The sequence below is a fragment of the Lipotes vexillifer genome, unplaced genomic scaffold (assembly GCF_000442215.2).
Source record: "Lipotes vexillifer unplaced genomic scaffold, Lipotes_vexillifer_v1.1 scaffold1329, whole genome shotgun sequence".
Lineage (NCBI taxonomy): Eukaryota > Metazoa > Chordata > Mammalia > Artiodactyla > Lipotidae > Lipotes > Lipotes vexillifer.
Genome location: NW_006797566.1, coordinates 1,047,643 through 1,068,156, shown reverse-complemented (window position 1 = coordinate 1,068,156; position 20,514 = coordinate 1,047,643). Strand labels below are relative to the sequence as shown.

The 20,514-nt window shown below is 38.7% G+C and overlaps 1 protein-coding gene across 1 annotated transcript in view; it reads right to left on the bottom strand.

Annotated features, from left to right (window-relative positions):
- Window positions 1–20,514, bottom strand: part of NRF1 (nuclear respiratory factor 1) — an 89,545-nt gene that overhangs the window by 49,928 nt on the left and 19,103 nt on the right. The window contains exons 5-7 of the mRNA XM_007469707.1: window positions 13,677–13,817; window positions 1,325–1,483; window positions 103–300 (exon numbers count right to left, since the gene is read on the bottom strand). Of these exons, the coding sequence (XP_007469769.1) occupies window positions 103–300; window positions 1,325–1,483; window positions 13,677–13,817 (498 nt within the window). The remainder of the gene's footprint in view (window positions 1–102; window positions 301–1,324; window positions 1,484–13,676; window positions 13,818–20,514) is intronic.

The window sequence follows — 20,514 nt, the reverse complement described above, 5'->3', positions numbered from 1 at the left end:
AAAAAAAAAAAAAAAAAAAAAGACAACTTTCTCCAGTCTGAGGTGAGGTGCCCACTGATCTGCCTCAGAAATCGCAATCTGGTAACCAGAAGGTTTACTCACCTGGATAAGCGAGACAGTGCCATCAGGGTTACTAAAGGTCTGGACTACAGTCTGTGATGGTACAAGATGGGCTATACTGTGTGTGGTTGTGGCCTGTGTTTGTGTTTGCTGATCTTCAAAAGCATACAAAAGGTCCTCCCGCCCATGCTGTTTATAACAGTTTTTAACTATGGTCCGTAGTGCCTGGGTCCATGAAACCTGTCATCAAAAGACCAGAAAAGCACATTAAGTCACAAAGAATGTTGGTTATTCAGTTCTACTATGGAATAAGCAGCTGCTTATTTATCAAACCAAACCAAACTTGCATGGAGTAACTCTCTCAGGATTATTTCCCACAGACCGATTTGGACATAAAGAAATTCAGCACCAACTACCAACAATTTCACACTGGTTTCCTTCCTGATCAAAGTCTGGTTTAACTTTTGGGTTTTCCTGAGGCCAACTGTTAAACTTCTCACAGAAAAAGGTTACTCTTTCGTCAAGAATTTTATTTAAGATTTTAAAAAATATTTATTTATTTATTTGGCTGTGCCGGGTCTGCTGTTGCGGCACGCGGGATCTTCGTTGCAGCATGTGGGATCTTCAGTTGTGGCAATGTGGGCTCTTAGTTGCAGCATGAGGGACCTAGTTCCCTGACCAGGGATCGAACCCGGGCTCCCTGCATTGGGAGTGTGGAGTCTTAACCACTGGACCACCAGGGAAGTCCCTTTATTTAAGATCCTCAGTAGATTTTTAAAGCTAACTGAAAAAAATGAATATGCAGAACAAGTAAGGGAGGACACCTGGTTTAGTCTTTCTTCTTTTTTAAAATAAATTTCATTATCAGCAGACTTCACTAACTTCACATCTCTCTATATTTATATTTTCAACAGTGATGCTTGCTAACCAGAAATAAGGACATTTCAAGTCTTCAAAGTGATTAATACCTTTTACTTCAAGTTTCGTTAGTTTTTCCAAGCACCTTATAAAATTAAAACTGCTCCAAAAGGCAACTATGTAGAGAGAAGTGTAAATTCACAGACCCATCCCAAGTCTTTACAGTGATGGAGTGATGAATGGGAAAGGCTATAAATCAGAGAATATCAAACCTCTTTTGGGGGATAGGTTTGACTATTACACAAATGTTTTTAGACTTTACAGCTTAAGAAGTAGAATAACAAAAATGAGGTGGTTGATTCAGAATGGAAAAGCAATAGGAAACTCAGGCCAGAGGAACCCTCACCCTCTGCTTTTGCTCTTCTGTACGGACATCGCTCCGAACATTTGCCCATGGGATATCTTCAGGCCACCAGATGGGCTTGCAGCTTTCTTTACCCCAGCCTGGTTTTCCCCGACCTGTGGAGTACTTCAGCATCTCTGGAATAAATGCCCGAAGCTGGGCCTGGAAAACAAGAGTGTGGTCATCAGTAGTTGTGAAAGACGTCTGGGATGTGTTTGTGCCTCCCAACACATTCTAAGATTATAAAAGAGAGCCTTCCTGGAGGGTTATGGAGAGTCTCAAAATGTGACTGTGAGAACCGTCTGTTTCTCATAGGTTACTATAGTTCCATGGGTGATGGAGAATTATACATATGTTGGTAAAGTATATCTTAAGCTGTATTTCATACACTTGCTCCTATAAGATCAAGAATATCTGCCCGCATGTTTGATTTCCGCCCCCTAAGGTACTACTGATGCTATAGCTTATTTCCCTTCTAGAATGTCCATGCATTTATGGTGCCAAAGTCAACATGTCTTCAACATGTTGTTCTGGAGGTAGTAATCAGAACAATTAGATGAGAGAAATAAGAGGTGACGAACAGATAAAATCACCACTATTTGTAAATGGTATGACTGTGTATCTGGAAATCCCCAGAGAATAAAATGAAAAAACTACTATAAACAATGAGAGTTTGGTAACATGACTGGTCACAAAATATATGAAAATAAATGGGCTTAATAAAAAGGGAAAATAACCCTAAAACTCTTCTAAAAAGTTTCTAGTAAGATAGTCCAATGTCTATGAGTCTGACATATAGATATACGTAATGAAGCATGTGTTGATCTTAATGAATTTCATTCAAATCAAATCCAGACCAGACAGATGTTAAACCACAGAGACAACTACCTTTCTTTATCTCCTGGCCTGGTAACCACGCTGTGTGTGTATACTGGGGGAGAAGGGGAGCCTACTTTGTGAATATTCTCAATTGCTGACAATGATTTTTGGCAAGAGAAACAGTTTATCAAGTTATAATCTTCTTCCTCAGACCTACTGCTTTCCTTTGAACCTGGTGGTCTATAGTATACCAGAGATAAGCAGCATCCTTCATCTAAGAACACACTCATAGTGCCTCTTAAGACCAAAAGGAGAGGACAATTTTAGCATGAGTCACACGCAAGGACACGGGCTTGTAGCCGTAAAATAGAGAAAGAAAAAAAACAGAAATGGGAATACTTAAGTATCAATGAGATAATGAGTACAGCAAACCTTGTATTAAAGAGCCTATTTAAATATCAAGTGTTCTCATTTAAATACTATTTTACCAGAAGATGACAGAAATTAGTACATAATAGGGAAGGATGAAACCAAATCAGTAATGTTTACCTAATAAATAGTTCTTGCTGACTGTACTTACATCGTTAATTCTTGCCCCAAGCCTGCCATTTCACCTCTTTCTAAGTACCCCCCATCTCCCAGACAGTCTCCTGCCTGCAGGATATGGTATTATATACTCTGTTATATATTTGGCTCTGTGGCATCAAGCAGCAGGCTAATAGAAATGTATCCATTTGCAAACCCAGGCTATCAGCTGGCTCATGAGGTCACTTCTTCAGTTATTTTAAGAAAGTGCATCTCAAAGTCATTTTTCCCTTTATCCTGGCTTCCTGGGAGTGTCTTTTTCTAGCCTCAGTTATACAGAGAAGGAAAAGGCTTAGTCCTCACACACAATATTTTTATTTCTTCATATGAAGAAATAATAGCTTTCTCAGATGCATAAACAAAATAAACTCATACCACAGACTTTTATGTCTTCCTCTTTCTTTTAATCTCATTACCAGTCTCCAGAAGGAGAGTTCTTTATATCCACGCCCAGCAGAGTGAGGAGATAATGAAATAAGAAGACCAAATATCTCTAAATTAACAAAAAATGAAAGTTTTTAAAAGATGTTTTATGTGCTAGAATTTCTGGATGGGAAATGTTTCAAAGCCCCAGGAAGACGACAGTAGAGGCTAATATGAGAGGCAGGAGAAACGGAAGCAGCACAAAGGAAAGGTTACTTCCACAGGCAAAAATCTCATTAAGTTAAAAAAATGGGCCCAGAGTGAAATTAATAAGTTCTAATTCAGAGTCAGATCTTAGCTTTTTAAAGTACTAACTATCAACTGTACAAAATTTGCCCCTACATCAAGCAAGAGGCAGAAAGCACTTTCTACTATAAAAGTTAACTTTTCAAGACTGTACAGTTTAGAGATGAAGGACAATCTTTGCTTTTAAGTGCAGAGATAATGTGACTTCACTGAAAGAAGCAATTTTCCACCAGACTATTTTCATACTGTCCCAAATAACTAGTGCTAATAAAGGGATATTAATAAGGGTAAATGAGCTGTCCAGTATAGAAAGAGTTAAATGATTCCTTTCCAGAATTCAGCACTGTGCTCTCATTACCAGTTGGATTAATTACTGGTGCTGGAGAGTTTTGGAAACCCAAGCTACTCAATGCGCTTGTTAAGGAAGGTTCATCTTTAATCCGCAGGGGAGACTATCAACAGGATCAGCAAAGGTAAAGCCTATCCTCTCCGGCTATCCTTTAATTGGGCTGCAACAAGCTTTCCCGGCCTCTCATTCTAATTTAGGGCTCTAGATGGGCTTCAAGTGTCCGGCGTGGTCAGTAAGCCCACCTCAAACCAGCAGAGAGTAGAAAATACCACTCCTTCCAGGGCACACTCAGCAAAGAAAAAAGATATTAAATTCATGCCAGTGGCAATCAATAGTAAAGATTATGTGGAAATCACAGATGGTTTAAAAAAAAGATTTTCTAAAATTGAAAGTTTTAATCTGGCCAAAATGAAACAGTATTTCTTACTATGCTAGAAATTTTCCACTTGTAAATTTTGTTACTTTGCTGTCCAACAATGCATTATCCTTATATATTCCCAAGTACCCTTCTCCCATTTCCTCTCTCTTTGCTCTGCATGCACCCGAGATGAGGAATTTTGAGGCTCCAGATGTCCATTTAGGTTCAGTAACCAAGAAACGGCCTTTCAAAGCAAAATGTTTGCCAACTCCATATCTACTGAAGAGATCAGAGAATATGTAACAGATTTAAAGAGAAGGTAGCTAAAATCAAACCACATTGAAAGGTGATGCTTTCTATGTACCCTACAGGAAAACAGCAATGTAGCAGTGAAGGAAAAGTGAAGAATTTTCGGACTGTGGCTTCATTACTGTAATTTAAAATTATGAACTTCCAGGTTGACAGTCCCAATCATACTCAAATGGATATTTAAAGGGCATTAGAAAATAAAAGCAAAATGATTTTTTTGCTCACTTTTGGTAATCATTTGTACCACTGACCTCTGTTCATAGAGATAATGAAAATGGCTTTCCTTACTAGAAACACCAATCCTATATCCCCATGTTCCGTAGTAGCGCTAGCAGAAACACTGGTTTCTCTTAATCCCATTTTCCCATAAAACACATTCCCATAGAAACATGGGAAGAACAAGTTTGGAAGGAAAGATAAAATTAGAGAATTCAAGGGACAGCCAATGAAGACACTCCTCTCTCAAGCCAACACTTCTGCTTCTCTATCTCCATACCCCATCTACCCATTACACTGTCTCCCTCCCATTAATCAAAATGCTCTTAAAATTCTACCTTCTCTTTGAAGGAGTCTCAGATTAGTCAGTTTCTTCTACCTTATCCTAGTTGTACTCTTTTGTATAAAAATTTAAATAACACAGATAAAGTCAAAGCTCTCTTTTTGATCTACCCTTCCCCAATCTAGTCACCTGTCCAGAGGCATCAATTTGATGAACATCCTTTCTTACAGGCCAAATTCTATGCATTTACATAAATACATGCTGGAAAGGCAGTTTTAGGTGATGAAAGAAAACACACATATTCACATATTTTAGTATAACTCACTTTTTCTACTCAACATTTTGCCATAGAGATCTTGTCACAGTAGTACAACTAGAATAATCTCATTTTTAAAGAAACAGTTGCTTAGTATCCACAGTATAGATTTTTCCATTTTATTTAACCATTCTCCTATTGATAAACTTTTAGGTTGTTTACAGTGCTTGTACATGCTTCTTTGAACACACCTGTGAGTATTTCTGTAGCAGAAAAGTGGAATTGCTGGTTAAAGTGTATATGCATTTTAACATTTTAATAGATACTGCCTAACTGTCCTCCTAAAAGACTTTGTCAATCCTATTCCCACCAATGGTACAGAACAATACCCATTATTTCAAAACCTCACTTCACACGTTAAAAAAAAAAAAAGCTTTAAATCTTTAATTTGTTTTCATGTTTTTCCTTCATTTTGCTTCCAAAAGGAAATGAGAGCGTAGCTCTGTCACCTGTATATTGTCCACAGCCTCTAGGCTGGGGCAGGTCCTGACCCCTGCCTGCCGGCTGCCTCGAGGCCACAGGGCGCCTGGGGGTTCACGTGCAGCCCCAGGGGTCGCCTTCACATTTTTTAATTACCCTGCTTTCTTATTTTGGCTCATCGGATGTTAGGGAAATGATTTAATTTTCATTACTAGTGAGGCTGAGACTCTTTTTATGTTTACTGATTATTTTCCCTTTTTACAACTGTTCGTAATGCTTTGCTTATTTTTCTAATTATCTTTTTCTTATTAATTTGAAAGAAATATTAATCTGTTCTAGATATTCTGTCATATAATATGCAACTATTTTTCCCTAATCTAGTTCTGTCCTGAATATGGAATTTATATGCGTGCTCCCTGCTCTTGGTATTCCTGAATATACCCCTCAATTATTTTACTCTCAAAATATGCTGCGTTCTACTATATTCCCTTAATCTCATCCTGCTTACCTAAAATTTACAAAATGTGGAATGGCATCATATACATCAACACTTTTTGATCATTTTAGACAGTAAGAAAAGCCTACTCTGCACATAGATTCTGACACAACAGTAGGAGAAACAGTTGGGAACTGTGATCTACAACAGTGGTTCTCAAAGTTGGCTGCACACTGGAATTGCCCAGGGAGTTTAAACACTGCAGAAGCCTATATCTCATCCCCAAAGATTCTGACTTAATTGGTCTGGAGTGTGGCCTGGGCACTAGGATTTTAAGTTCCCCGGGTGGTTCTACTGTGCAGCCAGTTTAAGGACCACTGAACTAATTTAAAAACTTTTTATCCAGCCCTTCTTCTTTAAAAAAATTTTTTTAATTGTAGTAAAATATACATAACACGAAATTTACCATTTTACAATGTACAATTCAGTGGCACTAAGTACATTCACAATGTTGTACAACCATCACCACTATTTCCAGAACTAATTCATCATCAAACAAAAACTCTGTACCTATTAAACAATAATTCCCCATTTCTACTTCCCCCAACCCCTGGTAACATCTATTCTACTTTGTCTTTATGAATTTGCTCATTCTACATACCTCATGTAAGTGGAATCACAAAATATTTGTCCCTTGTGTTTGGTATATTTCACTTAGCATAATTTTCTACTCTTTAGGTAGAAGAGGGCAGATCTATGCTTTTTCAAAACAAAACAATACTCAAAAAACCTAAACTGATAACTGATGAATGTTTTCTAAGTAAAACATGTCAATCCCTGTGAATAATTTCTTTCAAAGAAAGAGTCTCTGTGTTGAGTGCTTCTGAAGGTTTCCCCTGAAAACTTGTAAAGAATTTTTATCCTGTTGCATCATCACTCCAAGGGAATATTAAAGCAACGAAGATTGCCCCAGCGAGAGTAACAGGAGGGCAATAAGTTCAAGGGAGGAGAGGAAAGGGAGAGGGGGAAAAGGAGTGGATTTTAACCAGTAATACCGGACTGGTCTTTCCAGAGATATTTTTTCTATAATTATATTCTTTGCCTGGATCTCTTCTAACACAAAGTCCAAAAACATTAATAACCTCCCAAGAACAAGAGACTCCCATAGGACTCAAATGTGGTAAAGAACATAACTGATTTTCCACTAGCAAAATCATAATTATTGCTTAAAGACTCTATAAGAAACAATACAAGTCCTTTAACTCAAAATGTAGTCTGTCGTAGAGAATGGACTTGAGGACACGGGGAGGGGGAAGGGTAAGCTGGGGCGAAGTGAGAGAGTGGCGTGGACATATACACACTACCAAATGTAAAATAGATAGCTAGTGGGAAGCAGCCACATAGCACAGGGAGATCAGCTCGGTGCTCTGTAACCGCCTAGAGGGGTGGGATAGGGAGGGTGGGAGGGAGACGCAAGAGGGAGGAGATATGGGGATATATGTATATGTACAGCTGATTCACTCTGTTATAGAGGAGAAACTAACACACCATTGTAAAGCAATTATACTCCAATAGAGAGGTTAAAAAAAAAACCAAAAAAGTGTAGTCTGAATCAGCAGCATTGGCATCACCTAGAAGTTAGAATCTCAGGTCCCACAACTCCAGTCCTACTGGTTCACAATCTGCATTTAAACAAACAAGACTCTCAGGTGATTCCTATGCATACTGAGGTTTGAGAAGCACAATTTAGCCCATCCTCTGGTCTCTGGTCTGAAGTATCCAAGAAAATTTTGCTGACCTCGCTTTCAAAATCTCTGAAAAAGATGACTTCATTATTTCATTGTAAATGCAATTGCAGAATCTATACCATATTAATGATTTCTTCTCCTAAGCCTTTTCTCAACCTCCTTCAATTCTTACACAAACAGGCAGACAGAAATGGGATAAGTTCTAGCCACTAGCCACTATTCTTAAAGGTGCCTAGAAATTCAAGTTTTCATTTTTTCACTAAAAATACTGCAGAGCTATGTGTTTTTTATCACCACCGAAAAAGATTTTCTCAGAATCAAGATATATTTATAATAGTAAAAACAGAAGCTTTTCAGGTAAACATCTTATTTACTCGTATAGAATTACACTTTTATCAAAACCAAAAACCAACAAGCAAAACACAACAAAAACCACAACTACAGAGCCGCTTCCTGAAAGAATCAGGACATTCAGCTCACATAGAATTTAAGATACTATGTTATATGTAACTTCAACCAGTTGCAGAAGACAATTTTCATAGTTGCTGGAGCAAGTCAGGAAATTCTTTTACAACAGTAACTGTCCAGTGTAGATTACCAGAGATACTCAGTCTGAGCAATGATGGCAGTATAGTTTCATTGAAAAAAAGAGGGAGAGAGAGTAATGGGGGCAGGAGGAGAGAGAGAGGCAGAAGAAAGCACTGCCAATATGGACTCCACCCTAAGTTCTATTTGTTTGTCACTTGCTTCATAGGTTGCTTCCTCTCTTTATGCCTCAGTTTTTTAATACATTATGACCTGTATTGTCCACTTCACTGCTCAGGGGAAAAAAAAAAAAATCTAGGTTCATTAACTTTCTCTAAGTGAAAAATGGGTGAGAAATGGTATGTTCAGATTATTCAAAAGTTAATATAGGTAACGTATATAACTAGTATTAATAATTAGTAATAATACCTTTGTGTGATTCCTTAGTTTTCAAAGTACTTTCCAATATAACATCTCATTTTTTCTTCCTCCAACTCCATAAGGTAGGAGGGCAGGTATTATTCTCACTTTCATAAGATGAAACTGAGAACCAAGGCTACTATGTAGTAAAACGGGGATTTAAAGACTAGATCTTCCAGCTAACTTCCTAATTTGTAAAGAATTAAAATAATGGGACACATAACTTTAGAACAATATTGAATATAATTTACTCTCTTTGGATGATTCAGAACTCATCTTAGGATTGTATATGGAATTATACTTGTAAATTAGGGTCATCAATATAAACATTAGTCATCTCTGTAGCATTCAGTGCAGATAAGATGATTAATAGAGCTGTCTGGTTAACCCAAAGTCCATCTCTATTCCAGTGCACTTTTATAATTCTGGAATTTTATCACTTCAAGGAAGTCATGAATTATCCATATGGTTTCAACTCTAGAATTGGTGTCCACTTAAACTTACATTGTCCTTTATGGCTACAGACCATATCTGAGCTCTTCTTCCTTGACTATAATAGAAATTACACACACACACACACACACACACACACACACTCTCTCTCTCTCTCTCTCTCTCTCTCTCTCTCACACTCTCTCTCTCTCTCACTGGAGAGCAAGGTTTAAATGAGATACTCCCGTAAAGAACTTAGTGCTGTGCCTTCCAATACACAGTAGCTACAGAAGAGAAAAATAAGAGAGAGAGAGAGAGAGAGAGAGAGAGAGAGAGAGAGAGAGAGAGAGAGAGAGAGAGAGAGAGAAAAGAGTTGACATCTTCACTGGAACATTAAAAAATCATTGGACAAAACAAAGCAGAAACATCATCAAACTTACACTTTAAAAAATTCAATTTGGGGTTTCTCTGGTTTAAAAGAAATTCATGCTTATTAGACAAAGACACTGAAAATCATCCACAATGCCACCACACATATATAATCACTGTTAATATATTGGTGTATATCCATCTAAAGTTTCACACACACTCACACACATACAGGCAAGTTTCGTGTGCATGTTTTAAACAAATGAGATCAATTAACGCAATCTTGTATTCCCTGGGGGGAAAAAATCTAGCCGTCCCCGCCCCAAGTAGAAGAAAACAAAAAAAAATAAAGCCCTAAACCCCTCAAATTAGAGTACATAAGAAATGCTATTTTATAACTAGTTTTTAATTTAATATACCACAGTATTATTCTACTACAATAGAGAGCAAATCATCATTTTTAGTGTCTAATATTTCACTGCACAGTCACTAACAGTCTCTTTTTTGGGCTAAACTGCTCTTCTTTCCATGTAAATTCTAAACACCACTATTATAATTTATTCAATCACACTGTTCTCAGACTTTCCTACTGTAAACAATGCCATGAGCATACATCTTTGCTTACTTGGAGGGCATGACATGCACATTTAAAATTTTGCCCACCTGCCCTCTGGAAAAATTGTACCAATGTATATTCATTGATGATGCTGTATATTCCCATAACCCTGCCTATCTAGGTTTGGTTTGAAATAGAACCCTGCTTTTACTACCATTAACAGTGAAAGGCTTTAGGATCAATAAGTTAAAAAAAAAAAAAAAGGTGTTTGGCTAACATTAAGAAGAAAGCAAATATTTGAGGAAAACAAAATAAAACACAATTAAAAAAAAAAAAGGGTTGTGGGGGGAGGAACCGTAGGATCCGACTCCTCAGAAATTCCCGTTCGGCTGGAAGCTGGGTTCTTCATCACCCTGCTCACTCCTCCTCACCATGTTTGTTTTATTTGTTATGCGTTATTTTTTACTCGTCATCTGTGGTGAGACGCGTAAGGAGGGAATGTACAACAATAAAGAAGATGCATCCAACAAGATGCATCCAACAAAGTACCTCTGAGACCGACTCATGACTTAGTACCAGCTTCCCTTGGTACATATGTACCACTGCACCAAGCTCTACTGAGTGCATATTTCATAAAAATGGAAAACAGTAGTTTTAAATGTTTTACCTCCAATGTGATAATTAAACTATTTGCTCTGACTTCTGTGACCATCCCCAAATTTTCCTAATTATCAGTAGCCATGATTTAATATAATAAAAACCTCAGATTATTTCAACCTAACACACCAAATGTGACAAAGAAGCAAAACATGCCCATCGCAGGAGAGGAGTTTACCTAAACACAGTGTACTCCTTCTCCTTAATGATGACTCCTTACTTCTGATTAAGTAAGCTTCTTAATCAGAAGCTTAGTTAGCTTTAGATGTACTTTATATCTGAGATACGGAGTAGATTCTGTATATTAATCAGATAAGATTCACTTTATGTTTTCTTTAACCAGTCAGAATGGTCCTAGGGATAGAATAACAGCAGGTATGAAATGACAGGAAAAAAGTTTGGATAATGCTTTCCTTCGGAACCGTTATCCAGAGATACTTCAAGTGTCCACAGAAAGATCTGTGAATCCAACAATCAAAAGATTACAATTCAGCATTATATTTCTAAAATACTGCATTACTTCAAACCAAGTTGTTAGTTCAGACTTAGATAAAAATAAAGTGCCATCTCCTGAGCTGCAGCATCAATGTCTGCACTGAGTGAACACCCACTCAGGAGACTTGTGATCCAGTTACCCACTACCCCGGATTCATTTCTGCTCTGCCTCTAAGGTCATTTACTGAACAGATATTGACTGAGTACTACAGTCACCCCTAGGTATCTGTGGGGGATTGGTTCCAGGACCCCACCACAGAGAGCAAAATCCGAGGATGCTCAAGTCCCTTATATAAAATGGCACGGTATTTGCACATAACCTACACACATCCTCCCATATACTTTACACCATCTCTGTATTACCAAAATACCTAATACAATGTACAAGCTATGTAAATAGGTGCAGCACTGAAAATTCAAGTTTTGCTTTTTGCAACTTTCTGCAATATTTTCCCCCCAATATTTTTAATCCAAGGCTAGTTGAATCCACAGATGCAGAACCCACGGATATGGAGGGCCAACTGCATTTAGAATACAGATATTATCTGGTGCCAGGCAGCTGTACTGGACAGCAGTGAAGAACAGAACTAAGCCCTTGCTCTCAATTCTAGCTGAAGAGACAGACCACACAGAAGTATAAATGTTAACAAATAAGATAATTTCAGGTAGTGGTAAGTGTTACAAAGATAATAAAATAGGGGATGTATTAGGCTGTAATTTGGTGGTGAGGAGAAAGCTTCATTAGATGGGATAATCAAGAAAGGCTTGTCTCAGGAGGTGGTATCTAAGTTAGACTTTGAATAAGATAAGGTCAATCATGCAATGAGTTGGGAAAACAATGTTTCAGGCAGAGGAAATAGAAAAAGTAAAAGAAAGAGCTTGGAGTGTTTGACAGGAAGAAAGAGGGTGAGTGTGGCCAGAGCACAGTGACTGAGGGGGAGAATGAGAAATGAGGTTGGAAGAGGCCAGGTTAATATAGGGTCTCAGAGGCCATGGCAGTCTAATTTGATTCTAGGAATAGTGGAAAGCCATTAAAGGGCTTAAACAAGAGGGTGATATTACCTGATTTAAGTTTTTAAAAAAATCTCTGGTGGCTCTGTAGAGCGTGGACTGCAGCAGAAAGGAGATCAATAGAACTGATCAATGTAAACAGTCCATGCATGAGATGCTAAAGGCTTGGGCAAGGGTGGTGATGGGAACTGAGAAGAATGGTCAGATTCAGAATACATTTCAAACATGAAATGACATAACTTGCTAATGAATTAGATGAGGTTTGTGGGGGAGTGAGGGCAAAACCAAGGATTACTCCTATGCTGGGACTTGAGCAACCAGATGGACCATGGTGCCATCAGCTGATATGAGGAATACTAGGGGAGGAACACATTTGGAGTGGAGAGTGGGGGCAGTCAAAGGTTCTGTTTCAGGCACGTTAGGTACTGGAGATCTAACAGTGGTATAAGCCGGGGTACAGATAGCATACGGATGGGATATAAAGCTCACAGGACAGGATGAGATTACTTGGAGAAAAACTACAGATAGAGCCCTGGGACTTGCCAATATTGATCAGGTGAGAAGAGGAAGAGGAGACAGCACAAGAACTGAGAGGGAGCGCCCGGTGAGGCAGGAGGATATTCAGGAGAGGGTGGGGTATAGAAACCAAGAGAAGAGTATTTTTAGAAGGAAGGAGTAATCAACTATGTTAAATGCTGCTGGAAGTCTGAACAAGATAAGGAAAGAAAATTCACAACTGAATTTAAAGCTAGAAGTATTAATAAAGAAATAAGGTAGCAAGATGTTATAAAAAAGGCATTTGATCTCGATCAAGCTATCACTTTTAAAGCTAAAAAGCTTATAAGGGACAGTCTCAGCAAAATCCCTGAGGTATGTTGATTGATCAGGCTAAGTATATTTTGACTTCCCCTCTCAAAGGGAGAGGAGGAAAGCAATGACTCAGGAGGGTGTCCTTCTGAGTTTTCCATTCTTATTCCCTGGAGCAGCGAGCCCTCCTTGGCAATAGTGTGGTGGTATTCAGAATTTATATGGAAAGAGGAGCAGCTCAGCCCCAAAGAGACTGAAAGTTTACTTGTCCCCCTGATTGTGCTTCATCAAAGTCCTGACAGTCTCCTGTCCAAACCAACTCCAGCTAAAAGTTTCTTTATCTAACCCAAGGGCCCAAGTGAAAGGAAAAAACTGCCAACAGAAGTAGAAGACCATATCCACGCCCTCGGCTGGAGCATTCTCCTGGCACTACATTTTCTCTTCCAAGGCTGCTACTGTTTCACTATCAGACTCCAGCCTGTGTCTCACTCTGGTGGTATACCACTGAGGACAAAACTAAAATAAGTGATCTGAGGCCCGCCTACACCTGTGCCACCTCACTCCCTGCCCCTTACCTGAGTCATTTTGTCCACAGAGACTGGAATTCCATCGATGGTGAGAGGCGGCAGTTCTGAGTTAACCTCCTGTGGCGCAGGGGCGTGCTCTGCCAGGGCAGACTCCAGGTCTTCCAGGATCATGCTCTTGTACTTACGGACCTGCAGGGAATTAAGGGCAGAAGTAAACAAGATGCCCAACAACCAGGGAGGGGTGGTGCCAAGCAACCAGAGAGTGGGTGGGGCTGGCCTCCCTCAGCCATTGCAGAGCCCTAAGAACAAACATGTCCACAGCTAGCAGATAAAAATACCCGCTGGCCCCAAAGACATCACATTGTACAGAATTAAATGAAAAGATGATGAAATTACAGGTAACAATTGTAGAAAGAAGCCAGAGGAAAAAAGTTTTACAGAAATACCGCTCCTCAGTTAAAATCACCTTTTCTCTGTAAATGCTGGCCCCAGTACCTGTTCCAGATCTAACAGGAATGGCATTCATTATTCTGCATTTCCCAGGCCACTTGATAAAACCTAGCTGTGGCAGTTAATTACCAAAATCATTTTCAAGATCACTGAGGACTTATGTCTCTGAAACTCTAAGAAACTTATTTGAAACTTTCCTATGCCGTTACTTTCCTGCAAAGCTAGACTACCAAACAAACAGGAGATTCAAGTGTACAAGAGGCTGCACTGAAAGGCATCAGAGAAAAAAAACAAGCTGGGTGTCATAGGTGTCACTATCAGTAAGGCCCAGGGCCAGAGAGAGCACCACAGGTCAAGTCCTCCTCCTTTCTGGTACTCCCTGGTGACAGAGGTGAACTTCAAACCCATGATGCATCTGTAACTCTGACAAGCCCAGGTCTGAAGCAGATACTGTTACTCTGACTCCATTCCTTCCACTGCCAGTGAAAGGTCTCTCAAAAAACAGAACTTAACAGCAGCACATTGTACATGTACACATTCTTCTATCATGAGCAGAAATGGCAGACAGACACTGGATCCTACCACCACCAATAATGGGTTCATTCACTTACAAGAATACACAAGGGGGACGAGGATACCTTTGGGGATAACAAAGAAGCCATGGAATTATAGAAATGTGACAAGATGGGATAGAAAATTAACTTGCTTTCAGGGCTCAGGCCATTATCTTAGAAAAAAAGGGTAAGAGAAAATGAGGTTTACCCAGAAGTTATGACAATGTTTGAGTCCTGGGTTTTCTGCTAAGTGGACTGAACTCCAATCAGCACACACTTCCTTATAAATATCTCACTATGAAGATTAAAAGAGAAAGATTCCCATACTCAACCTCAAGCATATGGAAAAGTAAAAATTATTGTTGGCTACAATGTACAACTTTTACAGAGTTTTCCAAATAGATCAACAATAAAAGTGATGAAAGAAAAATAGTGCAAACATGTAGAATCATTATTATCTCTAGAGATTCAGTTTTATCCTGGTTTCCAATAAAAGAGAAAGTTTCAAAAATTACTGCTGATATATTTATTGTAACTAAACAGCTGTGTTGTCATGGCATCTTTAAGGATACATATTTTCTGATTTCTAGGTTTCTATATCCTAAGTAGAGTTTTTATACTACCAACTCACAGGAAAACTGAGTAAGCCTAGTTTATGGTCTTCAAACTTTAATGTATCAGGTTAAATCATTATATTAGTATGTATTCCCACAGTAGGAGTGAATGAAAATAATATAAATTTCATTGTGCAGAAACACCTGGCATTCAAAGACAAAAAATCATTAGATTATTACTATTATTACATTATTAGCTGATTTCAAACAATTTCAGCCATTTGTACGGGTCAGCAGAATTCTAGGAATTCAGATCCAGGCATTTTGCTAAACTTACCCGTGCTATATAATTCCTTAAAAAAAATCTTGATAAAAAAAAAAAAAAAAGAAGCTTGTAGAGCATCCCTCAGAGTAATTTACAACTTCAGGTTGGAGCACAATATTTTTAAGTCTGCTTAGTAAAGTTAACTAACTTTCCCAGAATTAAAAAGATAGGGCTTCAATTCTACCTGATCTATCAATCCTGAGATGAACCTCCCCACCACCACATTTATCATTCCTCTGGAATTGGAATACATGTTAAAATTGCTGTAGACCAGGTGTTATGGGGCATAGCAGTCACTGACTGCACATATGTGAACACGGCTGTTATCCCTGGAGGCATGACTGTAACCCCTGGCCTTTTATATCAACAAACCATTTAGCATCATTTCAGAAAGGACTGTGAGTCTTGGCTGTTGTCTGATAACTTCCCCAGTGATCCTTCTGGTAAGACCAAAAAGCACCAGCATCAAACTTGTCGCAGCTTGGAAAAAGTCTCAGAGACAACAGTAGAGCTCTTTTTAAAGAAATGAAGCACCACCCATGCTCTTGATGGCACAGAGGACAATATTACATGAAACCACACATACAATGATGACCCTGAAACAAGAAGTAATCCAGAAAAATTGGACTGTGAGTGTGAAAAAGTTTTAGGAATAGCTAAAAAGAAAATTTAGAAATAGGAAATTCATTTCACTTACATTTTCCTTTTTATGTATTTACAAAAGCAGTATGATTAAAATCTGTATCTAAGTAAGCCTGAAAGAACTCTTTCAATAAGTATAAAATAAAAATTCTAAGTGATAATAAGCATTGTGTCAGAGTTTGTCATTTCTTCTTTTTTTTGTGCTACATAAATAATGGTGCATCTTATAATTGATGGTATCAGAGATATGATGAAATACAGGTTTGTTTGTTTTCCAACTTCCACCTTCTATTCCAAAAACCGCAGCTAAAGCCTTTGTCATTTCACACCAATATGTCGCTGTCAACTAACTCGTTTCACAATTAAAGTTAAAAACCACTTAAAAACAAAATCAGCTGATCTGCCTACCAGTCTCTCCTCCCCCAATTCATCCTCTATACTGCTGCCATTTAAAATTCCTGAAACACTGATGAATTATAATCAAATATCATTTACTGAACACTTGCTATGTGTCATGCACTGCATACATTATTCAATTAATTCTCACATAATTCTATAAAGAAACTACCATTATACCCATTTTGCAGATAAGAAAATTCAGGCTTAAGTAACTTCCCCAAATTATATAGCTAGTATATAGGAATACAGCAGAAAATCAAACTAATTTTTACGTAGCTTCAAAGCCTGTATGTTCAGCCACTTCACTATCACTTATCTTTTTTCTCAAAAATACTCCTACAGTTCCCCACTTCTTACAGGATGAAGTCCAAACTTCTCAGTCCTGCATTTCAACTGTTCTGATCATTCCCTACTTTCCCAATACTCTCCACCAGGGCCACCACATACAGCTGTGCATACCCAGCTCTGAGAACTATGTGAATAGCACCCTCCTGAGTTCCCAGCACATAACCCAGAGTCCTACTGGGCAGCTTTGCTCACCATCCCCCCTCTTTAGCTGGCCATCCTCCTCACTAACTTTTGCATCTAGCAAGTTCTTTTCTGTCTCTGGGTCTTTAATTCTGCTTCTTACCCAAATATTATCCATCTTTCAAGGCCCAACTCAACTTCCACTTTCTCTGAGAAAACTTCCCAAGTGTTCTTGCCATAATTATCTTACTCCTTCAAACTCCTACAGATTCAAATAATCATGTGTCACTTACATGTTATTTCCAGGCTACACTGTACACAACTAGCGTTATGAAATCACTGAGCACAGGAACCAGGCCTTTTGTTCATTTTTAAAATATATATTATGAAACATTTCACATATTCAGACATGTACAGATAATACATTAACAAACATCCTCATAATTAACAGAGATGAGAGCGTTTAGGGTGTTTACGGGAGCCATTAGAGTTCTGGGCACAGAACGCGCTTGTTGGGGATTTAGGAATTGGCTGCTACAATCGTAAGGTCAATGGGCCTTTAGTGAGGTTGCAAAAACAGTCCCAGACAAGATATCATAATTCTTTTGCATACTCAAAGGTTTTCTGGATAAAAGAGGAATCTTCAGGAAGGTCTCAAAAAAGATTTAAAAAATTTTTTACATATGAGCCCCTCTGAGATTAAAAATACATTGTCATCTGAGGTATATAACAAAGAGATGCTCAAGTGCAAAGCTGCCTTCAGACCTGTGATCCTGAAGCATGCCTGGCACAGAGCCAGGCCACAGGCTGTCGCCCATGAAATCTGTTGGCTTCATCTTGTTCTCTCTTCAGTCCCAATGTCAGCCTCTCCCCTCTCCTGCCTCAGTCCAGATCTCAAGTTTTCCCCTTGCCCCCTGGATCCCTAGTTTTGAACCTTGAAACCTCAAAGGACTTAGATGGATGGAATCCTTATCTCGTACTTTGTATCTAACAGTGTTAGTTATTTGTTGAATAAGTTAATAAACAAACAATAGGGCTTTTCCTTTACTACTTTTTAAATATGCTTCCACTTTTCATGTAACTTGAAGCCATTTTTTAAAAACCTATCTAAATAAGTGAATGACCTAGAACAAGAAATCATGAGAGTATTGGAAAGGTGGAATTAAACAAAGGCAGAAGGATGCCTTCAAAGAAGCTGGTGATAACCCCAGAGCTACCTCTTGCTTCTGTGACTGTGACTAATTTCTCTACCTTAGAACTGGTTAGTCATACCCAGAGTAACCCCATCTAAATGCTATGGATTATTGACTCTGAGGTAAGAGCTCCACCTTCAGAAACTCCCATGGTTCTTCTGAAAAAAGATGGAAATTCTCTCTGTCCCTCAATAAAATTTTTCTAGGCCTATTCTACAAAGCTCATAAAAGTATGTGATAAGGCAGTAAGCCACCAAGACAATGTCCTTAGGGCACAGCAACTTTAAAATCTACCATTTGCCAATGCCTTTCATGCCAGTTCTCTGTAAACATTACATATAGGGGAATGATAATAAACTTTAATTAATTTCTACTGCTCCCCAGTGAAGTTGGTATTATCCTTATTTCACACATGAGGACACTGAGCCACATATAGGAAAAATCAATGTAGGAAACCACTCAAGAAATCAAAGCCTAAACAGAGTTTTCACAAAAGGGAAGTTTTTAGCTACATATGCCCATGTTAACATCAACCCATGGGCAGGACTGAATTAGCCTGTCTAAACGTTGATAACTCTATGTTTTACTATGGGAGCCACACCTTCATTCACTAAGAATGATACTCAAAAAGACCAAAACATTCAATGGAATTATTCTGGAGGTCTTTTAACTTGCTTTGTTTTAAAGAGCAGAGGCTTAAAAAGACAAAAGTTTTAAACTGCAGAGGACATTAGATCTGAAGGTAGTAGATCCCAAGCAACTTCGAGAAATATTGAGTTTCTAGGTTAAGGAACTCTCATTCTCCATCATAGTCAAAAGCCCCTTTTGAGAGTTTGCCTAATTTTAAGTTATTTCACTACCCCCATGTTACATATATAGACATGGCATATGTAATCTCTGAACCAGTAGCTTCTCCATCCAAAAAATATTTATTATTCATTTGTATGCTGGGCACTGTGCTAAGGAAAGGGCTGGGGTAAGCAAAGTTATCAGTCACAGTGCCCCATTGTTGTATATATTCCAATCTAGTGGAGAAGACAAACACAAAAATAATCACAAAAATAAATGTGTAATTACAAACTGGGACAAGTACTATAAAAGATGACACAATCTAACTTAATAGATCTTTACTTCTCAAGATCTCAATTTCGATCCAATGCAGGATCAGAATTTAGAAACCAAATCTGCATTCTGAATTTCTGAGTGCTGCCAAACGTTTAGGATGCTTCATTCATTCAACAAATATCATTGAGCAACTGTTCATCGCAGGCACAGTGCCTGCACTGGGAGCACAATGGAGAATAAAGTAGATCCAGTCCCTGCCATCTTAGGAGCTCACAATCTAGCCAGGGACAGACATTAATCAAATAACCACACAAATCAGTAAATAATAAAGCATCTATAACAAGTACTCAGAGGCACTGTGAGAGTCTTGGATAGAACAAGGGGCTTCAATCTGCACAGGGAGGTCAGAAAGACTTCACAGAGGAAGTGTCAACTGAGATGAGTTCTTAAATATGAGTCAAAGTTAATAAGGTGAAGAAGGAGGTAAGAGGGCAAATCAGAGGGAAGAGCACACACAACAGCTTTGTGGAGGGATGAAGCAAGGGAGCGAACAAAGACTGTGGTTGGAGTAGAGAGAGAAGCTGGGGGATAGGGCAAGATGAGGCTAGAGACTGGTGGGAGTCAAGCAGAGGGCTCCTGCCACCGAAAAGGGAACTGGATGGACACCAAGATTGGTAGCTAGGGTCGTGGCAATGGAAACAGAGAAAGTGGGCCAATTTCAGAGATATTTAGGAAATGAACGGAGAACAAAGTAATAGATGGGGTGTGGGGTGGAGAAGAGGAGAGGGAGGTGCCAAAATGGCTCTAGGTTTCTGCCTTGCGTAACTGGATGAGGAGGACAGATATTGGAAACAGACATTAATTTCTTCGGTTGGGGAGGAGTTCTGCTGAACTTGAGATGCTATTAAAATATCCAGGAGGAGATTTTTCTCTTTCCTATTCGCTTTCAGTCAGTCTTTTGAAAGTATTTTTGATAATGTCTGTTTGGTGTTATTTGCATCTTCAATATATATGGAAATGACTTTCTTCCTTAAAAACTACATACAGACATATGCACATATAGATGAAGTTTCTCTCTCTTACTTTCTACTCTCTTTCACCTCATCACTTACTCACCCCCAAGGTTCTCTGGCCTCTTCTCTTGGTTCTGCAGGTCTGACCAGGAGGAGGGAAAGGGAAAGCGACCTTTACTGTTCAGTGGCACCAGAAATAATGACCGTTATACTGCCTCTTTCC